Genomic DNA, 14,893 nt, shown 5'->3' on the forward strand with positions numbered 1-14,893 from the left:
GAATCAAGTGAGGTGTAAAGTATTGGCACAGAGAAGATTTTTAATAAACATGAGAGAGGTTCCCTCACCCACTGAGAGAGAGAACAGAAAGTGTACAGTTCAATCCTTTTCCTCAATGCATGTGGAACGTTATTAGGAAAATGACACATACACTTGTGAAATTTGAAATGACAAGACGGCAATACCAGAGCTGTCATGAGGCAGCCTGTGGTTAATTGCCAGATGAGTGATCTTGGAGGTGAAAGCAGAGTTGAAAGAAAGGAGAAGCAGCTCTGAGCTGTGGGATTAGGGAGGGCTCCGTAAATCCTAGCTTCCAGAGGATGGAAGACCTCAGAAGCGCCTACTCTACCTCCTGGCTAGTACAGAAATTACCTCTTCAGCATCCCTAAGAGGCAGCTGACCACCTTCTGCTTGAACCCCTCCAGTAACAGGGAGCTCACTACCGTGGGAATTCTGAAAACCACAACACCCACCCAGGTACTAATCTGACATCTCCCCTTCACTGGGCCAGGCTAGGACAAACTGCAAAATTGAAGGAGGTGCTCACTGCACCTGCACGACCCTGAGGGTGAGTGCCTCCTTAAATTGGACCCTAGGCACCTGACCCTAGTCCCGGTCCTGCCTGTACATTCCTACCCTCTGGAGTGAAACGGGCATTGTTTCAGATGGAGAAGAGGGGAGAGCTTGGTTCAGCAGGGAAGGAAAGTGTATGCAATGGTGAGGAAAGGAGAAAGGCAAATGTTCTCCTGAGTCCAGCGTAGCTGGGAGACAAGAGTCAGAGCAGATAAGGTGGGAAGCTTTGGGTCCAAGTGGACACGGCTGAGAATGTGGCTCTGCCGTGATGTCTGCCCTTTGTGCTTCAGGTAATGGGAGACTTGAAGATTTCTGAGCATGTTTGGTTTGGAAACAAGAGTGTGGTTAGATGGGCATCCCCAGGCCTATGGATTCTCATCTTATGGAACATTTCCATCCTTGTGGGCCAGTGGTTTCGATGGCATTTGACCACTTTGGCCTGGATCTCTGCCATGAAATTGAATACACCTAAGCAGATGAAAATGAATCAAAGAGGGTTGGGGAAATTGGTGGTCAAAAAAATCAAGGCAGATTATGCAAAGCGGGAAAGGCCATTGGCATTTTCTCATTCCATGGAGACATCTGGGCAACATGTTGAAGACCTTCACAAGATGCTGCCTGTGGGACGCAGCCTGGCAGCCAGGCCCTGTGATCTTTGTACACAGAGTAGTGGAAGAGACACTAGCTCTGGAAAGATTTTTTTTTTTTTTTTTTTTTTTGTGGTACGCGGACCTCTCACTGCTGTGGCCTCTCCCGTTGCGAAGCACAGGCTCCGGACGCACAGGCTCAGCGGCCATGGCTCACGGGCCCAGCCGCTCTGCGGCATGTGGGATCTTCCCGGACCGGGGCACGAACCCGCATCCCCTGCATCGGCAGGCGGACTCTCAGCCACTGTGCCACCAGGGAAGCCCCTGGAAAGATTTTTATTTCCTAACACTTTCTATGTGGCAGGCATAGTGTCAAGTACTCTGCACCTTATCTTATTCATTTTTACAACATAAACACTTTTACAAAGGAGAAGATAGAAGTTGAGAGGAGGGGAAGTGACTTACCCAAGGTGGCACAACTAGTGAGTTTTAGAGCAGCAATTTGTCCAGGGAATAGGAGGTATATATATGGAGGGAGAGTTGTTTGGCCCCATCTCATTCACTGAAGGATAACTGTGCTAATCAGCCTGCACCTCTGCGCAGAGTTTTGCAATTTACCAAGTGGGTTTATTAGCTCTCAATTTCACCTCATTTCATCTATTCAATTACACCCTCAGGAAAGCAGAACTGGCCCATTTCCCATTTTACAGATAAATAAATCTCAACTGACTTCATATCCACCCACATCTCTCTATCGCCACCGTCCTGACCCTGCCTGAGCCACGTCCATCTCTCACCTGGACCACTTCCATCACACTGATCCAGGCAAGAGATGCTGGTGGCTTGGACTGGCCTCATGGTTTCCAGGCTTGTCCCTCCAGTCCACTCCCCATGCAGCCACCAGGCCCATCATCCTAAAGCACAAGTCTGGTCACATTAACCACCTGCTTAAAAGCAGGTGGCTCCCCACTGCTGCTAAGTCCATACTTTGCATGGCTTATTAGGTCCCAAATAATCTGACCACAGCTACTATCTCTCTGGACTGGTTACACACACAGGCTTATATCCAGCCCAACCATCTGTCCTTCAGACAGACCAAAGCTCTTGGCCGCAGGATCCCATCTCCCCTTATTGGTTAAACTTTGCTCTTCCTCCCAGCACCTCCCCACCCTCCCGCTCCTCTGCCAATTTCTACTTATCCTTCGTGGCTCATCTGAGATGGAGCTTCTTCCAGGAAGCCTTCCTGACAACCCACCACCACCCAGACGGAGCCAGGCACCCTCCCGCCCACCCTCCACCTTCCCGTGCTCTGCTGTAACAATGTCACCTAGTGGTCACTAGAACCCCACTGCCTGGGGTCAAATCCCAGCTCCTTCGCTCACACTGTGAATCCTTCAGTGCATGTCTTCACCTCTCTGTGCCTCTATTTCCACACCTTTAAAGTGGAGACAATAATAAAAGGGTTTTTTTAAGATTAAGTGTAAAGTGCTTAGCCCAGCACCTAGCTCGTGGCATCTTCTCCAAGGGACCAAAACCGTGACCATCCCCGCCCTTGCTGTTGTTTTCACTCTGGGTCAGATAAGTTGATTATTTGTCTCAGTGTCTCCTAGACACCATTCTTGGGGATGGCGACTCCTGCTGTACTGATCCCCTCTCTACCACGGCGCCCAGCTCAACCACCATAGCTAGTGGACGCTCAGTAGATGTTTGAGGACCAGCTGAAATATTGAATAAATCCCAGAGTGAATGACTTGCCCAAGATCACATGGCTAAGACGTGGCAGAAAGACGGCTCAAGCACCAGCTCTCTCACTAAGTGGCCCAGCCATCTTTCCACTATGCCACCAGCCTCTCAAGAAGAATTTAGAGCTGTTGGCACATGGCAGTATTTATTCATTATCCGCCTACTCCTGGGGCTCTGGGGTTGACAGAGTCCTTTGACCAGTCCTGTTCCAGAGGATCTATGCCTATCAGGTTCCCGTACTCCCTGGGCCTGCCTCCACCTGGGAGCAATCTTGACATCGGAGTGTAATCACTACTCTCTCTGACTCGTCTGTGAGCTTCTTGAGAGCAGAGACTGTGTGTAACTCATCTGTACCCCCAGCATGGGGCCCAGGCAGTAGCACCGGACTGGTGTTACTTTATTGAGCACCTCCTGGATGCCAGGCACTGTGCTAAGCCCTCTCAATTCAGTGTGTTATGCAATGCTGACAGCCCTATGAGATAGGTCTACTGTCTCCCCATCTTACAGATGAAAAGACTGAGGTTCAGAGAGGCTCAGTGGTATAACTGGGATATGAACCCAGGTTGCCCGTCTCCAGACTCTGAGGTTAACCACTGACCTTCGCTATCTTTCTAGCAGCAGGAGTTGAACTAATAGAATTGTATTTGGGAGAGGTTTCCTCACGGCTTATGACAACACCCAAACCTACAGCCTATTTTATAGAGTACATTTTAGGTTGACTTGTAACCTCTGTGGAGTATCCTTAACCTCATCGGGAACAGGCTTTCAATCACATGGTGGTGATTGTGGGTCTGAGGTCTTCCTGTCCCCGGGAGCCTGCTCCAGTGTCAGCACTATGGGGTAGGGGGGACAGAGCTGCGAGGCTGTGATGAAGGGGCCTTGATGTTCAGAACCCAGATCCTTCCAAGTTCTCAGTCTTTGTCAGGCTCCTATTGATCCACCAGCCAATGAGGACACCCCTGCCTGTGACACCCAGAGCCCCCAGTGTAAGGCCCTGACCAACATCTCTGGGGCCTCGTCCACAACCTCTAAGCACTTACAATCCTCGTTCACTTATCTTCACTGGGATCCATTCACTCTTCCTGTCTGAAGTCAAACCCACTGTCTTGCACCTCCTTCCTGGCTCCCTTGTCTAAGTTGACTTTCTCCCTTGCAAGCTCATTCTCAGCAACGCCCCTGCCCACCTCTTCCCTTATGTACAGGCACAGCCAGCACTGAACCAGAGCAAAGTTTATCCTGAACAAAGGGGTTGTGAGGAACATTGAGATAATTTTTTTTTTTTTTTTGCGGTACGTGGGCCTCTCACTGTTGTGGCCTCTCCCGTTGCGGAGCACAGGCTCCGGATGCGCAGGCTCAGCGGCCATGGCTCACGGGCCCAGCCGCTCCGCGGCATGTGGGATCTTCCCGGACCGGGGCACGAACCCATGTCCCCTGCATCGGCAGGCGGACTCTCAACCACTGTGCCACCAGGGAAGGCCATATACACATATTTTGATACTGTCAAATAAGCTTTTAATAAGAGAGGTACAAAAGATCCTGGTGCCCCAGGGATTCTAATAGTTGTCATAATGTTCATCTATTCAGGAGAATGGAAATGTATAGAACACCCTCTGCCCACACAGACACATACACACACACACGCACACAGATTCATTTGTTTATTTGTCCATTTGTTCAATAAACACTTGTTGTGTAGCCATTATCATTAATTATGAGACACACCATCAAAGTAATAATGATTTTTCAGGAGAAAAGAGACACACAGCAGTAAATGAACGCATCAATTATAAGACATAACCCAATTTCACTGAAATGTGCATGTGAGCATCTTGGAATCAAGGGAAATGTGGTATGTTCAGGAAACTCTCTAGAAGAAATTCTGCCCTTGAGAAACTTACAGATTTGCAGCCATTTGTTCCTAAACAGTGATACCAGAACAAAAAATAGGATCAAAGCAGATACAAAGCACTCGAAAACCAACCCAAAGTGTGGTCCACCAGGGACCGTGCAGCATCAGCCTCACTTGGGAACTTGTGAGAAATGCAAAGTCTCAGGCCCCACGCCAGACCCATTGAGTCAGAAGCTGGTTTAACATGATCCCCCAGTGACTCCTATGCCCATTAAAATCTAGAAGCACTTCATAGAGGTATAGAGGAGGGAAAGAGTTTTTCCAACTAAGAGCAGTCAAGAAAGGCTTCCTGAAAGAGGCATCATTTGAAGAAGAAAGAGAAAGAAGGATTATATTCGTTGAGTGCCTGCTCTGGGTTAGGAACTGCACAAGGGGCCTTCACTTCTGTTATCTCCTTGAGTCCTCAGAATCTCCCCCAGGGGGCAGAGATTAATATCCCCCTTTGACAGCTAAGGAAACAGGCACAGGGAGGTCACATGACTTGCTCAGGGCCACACAGCTAATAGCTAGCAGAGCCAGGCTTAGAAGCTGGAACTCTCTGAGTCTGGGGTCCAATCTCTTCCCCACATCACACTGAAAGGACTAAAGAAGCAGCTGACAAGAATCAGGACAGGATATACTCCCAGAGGTTGTGTGGGCAAGTGCTCAGTGCTGTGCCCAGGGCTTCTGGAAGGTGAGAGCTCAGGGCACAAGATAGGGCAGAATCGAGGAAGGCAGGCATGCAGAACAGCCTTCTTACCCCACTTAATCCGGCCCAGTGCCTGCACGGGGACCTAGCACATAGCAGGCATTCAAAACAATTCAGTGAATGAATGAACGGGGAATGAGTGAACTTATGGACAGCCACAAAGACTGTTGTTTCACACCTTCCAGCAGCAGCCCGTGCCAGCGCTGTTTGGGGCCTGGGGCTCCCAAGAGGGACGAGCCAGGCCTCGCCCACCTGCCCCAAGGTCTCCTTAATCCCTGCGGTCAGGGAGGGCCCTGCCAGCTAAGCAAACAGCCAGGAGCAGAAAAGGTCTAAAACACAGCACAAGCAGCTCCCACCAAGCCCTGTCTTTGCTTCACTTAAAAAATTACTTAGCCGATCTCCTCCCCATGCATCGACCGGCCCCCTCTGTGCACCCTCCCGGCTCCGAGCTGCTCTTTCAGACTCCCGTGAATATGTGGAAAATAAAACAGTGTCTGTTCAACCCTTAATGACCAGGTTTATGAAGAGCTTATTGCATCTCAAATAAATGAGACGGCAGTTGGTGCTGTGAGATATTAATGTGCTTTTCACAAAGCTGATGAAACCTCCCTTTAGACTACTTAATACCTGCAAGCTGAAATTTTCAGTCTGAAGCGGGAAATTCCTGGAGGCAGAGTTGTAGCTGCCTCAGGCACAGCCCTCGGCCTTCCCACCTCAGCTTGGCCTGAAGTCCCTGGGCTCTGGGGTTGGCGGGGCATCGCTGGCCCTTCTGGGGTGGAGGTTCAGTAGAGATTTCGCGGTGATTAGAATAATCCTTTATATAGTTCATGGTGGGAGAGTCCCCCCACCTCTTCATCCTCCAAAAGCTCAAAGCCAATGCTTGTAGGGGGAGTGGACGCTGAGATACCCTCTCCTCAGTTCAGTCTGGACCACAAGCCCCTGCGGGACCTGGCCCCTGCCCCTCCCCAGCCATCTCCTGCCCTCACGCTGACCCATCCAGCCCTCTCAATGGGACCAATCTTTCTGTAAATCTCCAATCCCAGGAAGATGTCACGTCTTTGCACCAGCCAAGCCCTCATACGGGATTGCCCTTCATGCAAGGGTGTCCTGGTAAATGTTTAACAGCTGGCTCTCTGGGCAGGGAAAGGGGACCTTGATTTGTAGTGTTTGCCGATTCCCGTGGTGCAAATACTACCACCATGGCTGATTTCAAGCTACTCATGTGAGTTAGGAAGAGACACTAACAACCAGCTCCCCTGATGTAAGCCGGCTCCAGCACACCGCTGCTTTCCGGCCTCCCTGTTACCCACAACTCTGCCCTGGACGACCTGCCTGACCCCTGAGACACTCTGCTCCCTCCTGTGGGCCCAGCAGTTCCCTGACTTTGCTCTTGCTGGCCCTTCTTCCTAGAATCCCTTCTCACCCTCCACCGCTTCCTCACATGCCCCAACACACACACACACACACACACACACACGCACACACGCGCGCGCGCATGCGTGCACACACACACACACACATCCCTACCTACCTGCTTCACCTGGCTAACTCCTCCACCTTGCAAGTTAAGAGGCCTGTGTCAACACCTGCATACGCACACACCTGGATCTGCAGCCCTCTGTGTGCTCCCAGACACGTCCTGCTTTGTCACAACACACATCCTGCTACCCCACAGCCTCTGTTCTCTGTCTCCCATAGATGACATGCTCGGTGGGAGAAAGTATATTTTTTTCTTTGTGTCCTCAGCAGATCGCACAAACATGGCATACAGTTGGTGCTACATAAATGTCAGCTGAACAACTATGTTCCCATAAGACCTTATACATCCCTCTAATATACGACGTGAGACATTACATTCTAGTAAATTCCATGCTTTCTGTCTTTCCTCCCAGACTGTGTGCCCCTGAAGGGCAAGAATCAGGTCAGATTTCCCTCCACCACACCAGGCCCAAGCACTTAGTCAGCCCTTAGTCTCTACCCTGGGGAGATAGGAAGGATGATCAGAGATGGTGAGAGACACCAGATTTTTAAGCACCTGGATCCATCTATGCCTGAAGCTGTGTCAACTCCTGGGCTTGATGACCACCAGCCAGAAAGAAATACAGCAGAACTCTAGGCTGGCATCAGGAAAACAAGATGACACCCCTCTTCGCTCTTGGTTGTAACGTCTGCCGACACAGATGTTCTACCAAACTTAAATCCCACCAAAAGTGATGGGGTGCTACTGGTAGCCCCACCTTAGTCAGACTGAGTCCTGGGCCACAGAGCCCCCAGTGCTGCTGGAGACCCCTTATGCTTCCAGCTGACACTCACAGCCTCATCATCACCATCAACCTCAGAGACCATTGGGACCAATCCTGCCATAGCCTGAGTTCCAGGTTATCTGGGTCTTTCCTCACTACCAACCATTCATCCCTCAGAGCTCTGACCCAATCTCCAGCTCCCCCAGCCCCACAAATCCTTGCTCTGGGATTTCAGGAATTTTGTCCTGATGTTGGCAAAATCCCCCTTGTTCTCAATCTCTTCTCTTCTTGCTCTGATGGAAACCTGTCCTCGCCTGAGGACACCACCCCCTGCCCTCCCCCACACGGGGGTGTTTTATCACCCACACCCCTGGGCCTGGGGGTGGTGGGACCCTCCCTGCTGTTTCCATCTCCCGGCCTCTCTCCTAAAATCCTTTCTCCCTGAAGTTCATCCCAGCTTTCTCTACCCTGACTCCCCCTCGCCTCTATTCTTTGCCTCCCGGGCATTCCCCCCAACCACTCTTTGAGATGTTTACCACTTGCTGCTCCCTCATTCCCTAGTGCTACTCCTGTGGTCCTCCTCTGGGAGATTTCACAAGCAGGCAGAGAGCCCTCCCAGCACCTGGCCTCTCCCCCACGCCCAGCCAGCCCTTACAAGTCCTGCATCATTGCTTGTTTAATACTGAAACCCCATAGCATCAATCAGCCCCACCAAGTATGGGGAAGAGGGCTGAGCAGGGTTGTGATAGGCACAGAAGGAAGGGGCTGGGACTGAGGCCTATGGCCTCTCCCCGCTCCCCAAGGATGGATGGAGGGTGAGCTCTGTGCCACTACAGGCTCCGGTACATCTGGCTCTGCAGGGGGTAGGCAAGGACCCAAGAAGAACAGAACCTTCGAAGGGCCCTGAGTGGCAGGGCCGGGCTGTGCTCACCCCACTGCCCACAAGAGCACCGCCTCTTGAGGTTTCCGTCCTTCTCACCTCCACCACCACGCCCACTCTACCACTCCCAGCTCTGGCACTTTCCAGGACAGAGGGCTATTTTCTCGGAGAAGTCCTCACCTGAACTGCAACAGGCAGGTTAGGAGAAAATTCTGTATCACAGAGACAGGATGACTCTTCCTCTAACACAGAAAGGCCAGAGCATCTGGTGTGGTTCCCTGTGTCAAATCTCGGTCCAGACAGGGCCATCATTTAGCTTGTAAGAGCCTCATCATCAAAAGATCACACCAATAATTTCTAAAAACCAACCATTGATTTGGGGCTTATTAGAATAATTTGATGAATCATTTGCATGTCAACATTTAACTTGGTAAGCAGTTTTATAATATGTAATTGATGTATATAGGAAATAAAAGCAAACATTTAGTTTTGTTTTATGTACAAAAGTTATTTAGTTTTGTCTTGTATATTAATTTGTATGAGCTTTGCTAAATGCTTTGAATGACATCCCTACCTCCACCCGACTTGAGCCACCCGGTTCACGGTCTTATCATTGACCCTGACATTACCAATAACCATGCCCCTTCCACAATCTCAGTCTTTTGCATCTGCTCTCTGACTCCCATGCCCCATCCTTCCAGCTCACTCCCGCCACCATCCCTTGACCCTCACCTTACGTTTCCAGCACATTGATCGCACCACCTTTTCACTGTCCCCTTTACCAGCTTAGGATCTGATCCATCTTCAGAATCACTGCCTTAGGGCTTCGCTGGTGGCGCAGTGGTTGGGAGTCCGCCTGCCGATGCAGGGGACGTGGGTTCGTGCCCCGGTCCGGGAAGATCCCACATGCCGCGGAGCGGCTGGGCCCGTGAGCCATGGCCGCTGAGCCTGTGCGTCCGGAGCCTGTGCTCCGCAACGGGAGAGGCCCCAGCAGTGAGAGGCCCGCGTACCGCAAAAGAAAAAAAAAAAAAAAAAGTAGTCAGAATCACTGCCTTTCTCCCCTCACCTTCTTGCGTTCATCTCACTGACCCTCATCCTGGTTAAAGGCAACTCTCCAGCTAGACTGCAGCCACATTCTAAATGTGTTCAGAGAAAACCACAGAATCTCAAGAGGGACCTTCAAGCCACCAACACCCATACTTCATGTCTCAAGCCTGGCCCATTCCCTCTCCCACTCTCATGGAGAAAAATTTCACTTTCCACTTCCCTCAAATCTCCAACCCTTCCTCCCCTTCATCATTCTCAGTTGATGAGCATGCTTCCCATTTCATCAAGAAAAGCAACCAGAAGAGAAGTGTCCCAAGCTCCCACCACGCCTACTCATCCCCTGCATCTGTATCCACAGATGCCCCTTCCCTCCCGGTGCGGTGGACACACCATCGTCCATATAAGGCCAACCTTGCACTTGTGTCCCAGACCTCATCCCCTCTCACATTGCTCCTGCATTGCTCCATCCCCTCCCTGGGTTATCAATTCTTCCCTCTCTACCAGAACATTCCCACCAGCATCATTCATGCCTTAACACCTCCCCCCAACACAGAGCAGCCAGCATAGTGGCAGACACCCCACTAGCACAGTGCAGGAGGGCCAAAGAAGGTTGAGAGAGGGACAACAAAGGATATGATGGGGGCACAGGAAGGTAGACCAGCGTGTGCAAAGGCCCTGTGGTAGGAGCAAGCATGGCAGGAAGAACAGCAGAGATGGAACACGCACCAAGAGGGAGGTGAGACCAGACAGAAGTCGGGGTCAGGCCCAGTTAAAGATGTTGAGCTTTTCCCTAAGAGCATCGAGAAGCTGTTGAGTGTTTCAAACTGGATGTGGCTTGAACAGATTTGCATTTTCAAAGGTTCACTATGATTACTCTGTAGAGACGGATAACAGTGGGTACAAAATGACCAGTGGGGAGCCTACCGCAGTCATCCAGGGAAGGAAGCACCCACCTGGCAGTGGGTGTCACTATTGTTGGAAAGAAATCGATGGGTTTGAGAGATACTGAGAGCTAATACAGACAGGACGTCGTGATAAATGGAGCCTGCAGGGAATAGGAGGAGATGTTGGCGATGATGGCTAGGCTCAGTTTTCACAAGGGAGCGATGGTGAGGCATTGGCTGACCTAGTTGGTGCCTCCAGAAGACTAGGCTTGAGGGACAGATCATGAGTTCCAGTGTGGACCTGCTGAGTGTACAGTGCTTTTAAAACATCCACCAGGAGACATCAAACAAGCAGCTGGATACCCAGGTCTGGACCTCACCGGAGAGGTCTGGCTGCTGAGTATTTGACACAGCCTCTCAACAAGCATCTCCGGAGTGCTTCTCCTGCGCTAGGTCCCACCATGCTGGGACCCAACGGTCCAAGGCTGACGGAGGCACGGGCTGGGGCAGCGGGACAGCCAGGCTGCGTGGGGAGAAAGTTCAGGTGTGGTCCACCAGCCCGAAGGGTGGGGCCCTTAGAAGAGAGACGTGGAGGCACCACCTGTGATCCCTTGGTTGGGGGTTGAACACTGCCCCCAATTCTTTAGGAGCCTCGGGGCACGTCAGTACCGTTCTCCGCGCCTCACCTCCTGTACGGATTCCTTGTAAAGATGCCGGGCACCAAGCTGGCACTGACGAAATATTTGTCAGACCGAATTGAGGGAAAATGAAAGTGCTCTGCAAAGTGCTTTGTAAATACACCGATTTGTACTTTTAACAATGGGGAGGCTATGTTATCCTCTTAGCAGCGGGTACAAAGACTCTTCTCAGGAGAGAAGAGTGTGTGGCTGGATGGAGGATAAGCTAGTAGGGGGAGCGGGAGGTCTCCGGTTAAGGCAGCAAGATGCTGAGGGCAGAGTGGGACGTGATCAGGACAACAGAGGAGGGGGAGACAGCAAGGTGTGGGGTGGGGAGGGTGCTGAGCAAGAGAAGAGATTGCCCACCACACTTGGAAGACGCCTGCCCTGATGGGAGCATCTGCAGTGAAACGCTGTGCTCTTCGGATCCTACAAAGCTGCAGTGAAGCTACCTGAAGTTCCGTTATGCTCTGGGGAATTGTTTTTCTTGCAAAAGTTGGGAAAGGAAGCGGATTTGGTACAGAGACAGTTAAGGGGGGGTTGGAGAGTAAGGATCAACCATCTTCTCTGTAATATGTAGTATAGAATTACCTACGTAACATAATAACAGCAAGAAATACCTAAAATACTTAGATATATAAGCACACCTGTATCCTATGTATACAGCTATATGTGAGATACACAGGTCTGTGTACTAATGCCTTAAAATTCCTAAATAATTTCTATAGTACATGATAAAACCTACTCCATGGGCTACAAAGGCTCAGGATTCTATAAGAAAAGAAATTGCTCCTTCGGGTGAGGGCGGGAGTGTTAAGCTCCACGCCAGCGGGCTGGAAGTCGTTCCTGAAAATGGGAGGTCTGTGGCTTTCGGGCCCTCCAGAGAGGAACTTCCCTGGAGGCGCAGTGGTTAAGAATCCGCCTGCCAATGGAGGGAACATGGGTTCGAACCCTGGTCCGGGAAGATCCCACATGCCGTGGAGCAACTAAGCCCGTGTACCACAACTACTGAGCCCGCGAGCCACAGCTACTGAAGCCCGCGCACCTAGAGCCCATGCTCCGCAACAAGAGAAGCCACCACAATGAGAAGCCCACACACTGCAACGAAGAGTAGCCCCCGCTCGCCGCAACTAGAGAAAGGCTGCATGCAGCAACGAAGACCCAACGCAACCAAAAATAAATAAATAAATAAAATTGAAAATAATAATAATAAAACTTCTTTATACAATGGAATACTACTCAGCCATAAAAAAGAAAGAAATAATGCCATTTGCAGCAACATGGATGGACCAAGAGATTATCATACTAAATAAAGGAAGTCAAAAAGAAAGCCAAATACCATATGATATCACTTATATGTGGAATCTAAAATATTACAAAAATGAACTTATCCACAAAGTAGAAACAGACTCACAGACATAGAGAACAGATTTGTGGTTGTCAAGGGGGAGGGTGTATGCGGGAGGGATGGAATTAGCAGATGCAAACTATTATATATAGAATGGATAAACAACAAGGTCTGTATAGCACAGGGAACTATATTCAATATCCTGTAATAAGAAAAGAAATTGCTAACACGTATTGGGGACTGTATTAATTAGGTTACATTAGCTACCATCACAGGAAAATCCTGAATGTCAGGGGCTAAATGTAGTCAAGGTTCATATCTCTCTCACGTCAATACCCCCAGCGCATTTACTAACGTGCCAGGTACTGCTCTGAGCGCTTTAGACATGTCAACTCGTGTAAGCCCCATGACAATCGTGAAGGAAGAATTGCTCTGATCTCCAATTTCCTCTGAGAAAACTGAGGCGTCTTCGTGAAGCTGAGCCAGACCCAAGGCCCGGGCAGTCCAGCCGCAGAGCCTGCCTCTCACCCGCTGTTGCCATATCTCCCTACACAGGTCCGAGGGTTCAGTCATTCAGAGAAAGTTAAGCAATATCCATAGTGCCTATGCTGGTGTTGGGGATACAATGTGAATAAAACAGACGAAGTCTCTGCTGTCACGAAGCAGCCATGCTTGTAATTCTAGTCTCCACATGTGTTTTTATGAAGTTCACATTCAATAGTTCACTCATTCATTTAGTGATCACTGCTGGGGGCCCACTGGACACTGGGCTAGGGGTTTTCATCTGAGCCAGCTCTCACTTTCTCAGCAATCACCAAGGAAATTTTTAGAACCAAAAGGTCTTCGCTTGAGCCCTTATTCCATCATTTCCTGGCCATGAGTACTTATTCAGTCATTTAACCTCCCTGAGCCTCAGTTTCCTCATCTGTAAAATGGAGATGTTAGTACCCCTCTCACAGGTTGAGTCGTAGTCCAAGAGCCTGGCAGAGGCGGGGCTCAACCCTAGGGGTATTTCAGAACTTTCAGGGGCTCCATATAGTGAATTCTATGTAACTGCCAGTGAGAAAATGCTTTGCAAGCTCATCTAAAGGTCTGTGGGAATGTTCTCCAGCCCCGTCTGGGGTCGGCCTTCTTTGGAAAGCGATCTGCTTTCTCGCATGTAAGACACGAGGTGACTCCCAGCCGGGCTGGGGCGCAGAGGCAGGTGTACTGACATTCACCAGCTTCCTCCGTGACAGTCCCCAGCACAGATTCAAACCTCCACTGCCCGCCATGCCTCAGCTAATCCTCAGAAGCCCTGATGCAGAGATGGAAGGCTGGGTTTTGAAGTCTTAAGCCTTAGATCCTCTCCACAGCACTGCGGGTGTGTGTGTTTTGATTCACCAGACAGATGTCCAAACAGACAAAGCGATACCTTCCTCCGGGGATGAGGGAGAGGGCTGAGCCAGCTTCAGAAGAGCGAGAAGTCTGGAAGAGGCCGGTGGGCTCTGAATCCCCGGAGCCTAGGATGTCTGACGAGCTCTTTCTTCCCTTGTTTTCCAGGGAACTTCAAAGGCCTCTGCAAGCAAATCGATCACTTCCCAGAGGATGCAGATTACGAAGCTGACACAGCAGAATATTTCCTCCGTGAGTGCATGCAATTTTTTTTTTATCTCCTTCCTCGTGGTGGGTCCTGCCCTTCCATCCTTCGAGAGTCAAAGGCCAGGACTATCTAGAGGTCCCTGTCACCACAGAGGGCAGGAAAAAGCTGAGCCTCCCTCCTCCCCTCCTGCCCAGTGGCCAAACCTTCATGCATGCTGTTTCCCTCTGCCTGCAACACGCTTCTCTCCCCTCTTTGTCGGCAAGTTCCTACTCATCTTCCAGGTTTCAGCTGAAATATCACCTCCTCCAAGAAGTCCTCCATGCCCTTGAAGGGGTTCCCAGAACCTAGCACCTTTATCACACTGTGGGGTCCTTGTCTATTTGAGCAACCAGCTCCCTCACAGTGCTGCCAACTCCACTAGGACTCTGATAACTCTACTTATCTCGTTCATGATTGTATTCCCAGCCCAGTGCCCGGCACGTAAAAAGCACTCAGTAGCTATTTCTTGAATAACCCAGTGAAGAAACTCATCAGGCTGTGCCAGACTGGAACTTCTACTGAAACAATGAGATTTTTTTTCTTTCCCCACAAGTCAAGTCCAAGTTAAATCCTGATGTAATAGCTGTGATCTTAAATCCACCTGAGACATATTATCAAGAGAAAGTATTTTGAGACCCAAAGGAAATCTCTCAAGAATCAGCAAAAACTAACAAGGCAAAATGTTCTGGGAGA

General features: G+C 50.2%; 1 protein-coding gene across 1 annotated transcript in view; it reads left to right on the forward strand.

Annotated features, from left to right (window-relative positions):
- CACNG2 (calcium voltage-gated channel auxiliary subunit gamma 2) overlaps window positions 1-14,893 on the forward strand; it is a 118,790-nt gene that overhangs the window by 87,433 nt on the left and 16,464 nt on the right. The window contains exon 2 of the mRNA XM_060113341.1: window positions 14,122-14,205. Coding sequence (XP_059969324.1) covers window positions 14,122-14,205 — 84 coding nt within the window. The remainder of the gene's footprint in view (window positions 1-14,121; window positions 14,206-14,893) is intronic.

This window comes from Mesoplodon densirostris, chromosome 11 (assembly GCF_025265405.1).
Source record: "Mesoplodon densirostris isolate mMesDen1 chromosome 11, mMesDen1 primary haplotype, whole genome shotgun sequence".
Classification (NCBI taxonomy): domain Eukaryota; kingdom Metazoa; phylum Chordata; class Mammalia; order Artiodactyla; family Ziphiidae; genus Mesoplodon; species Mesoplodon densirostris.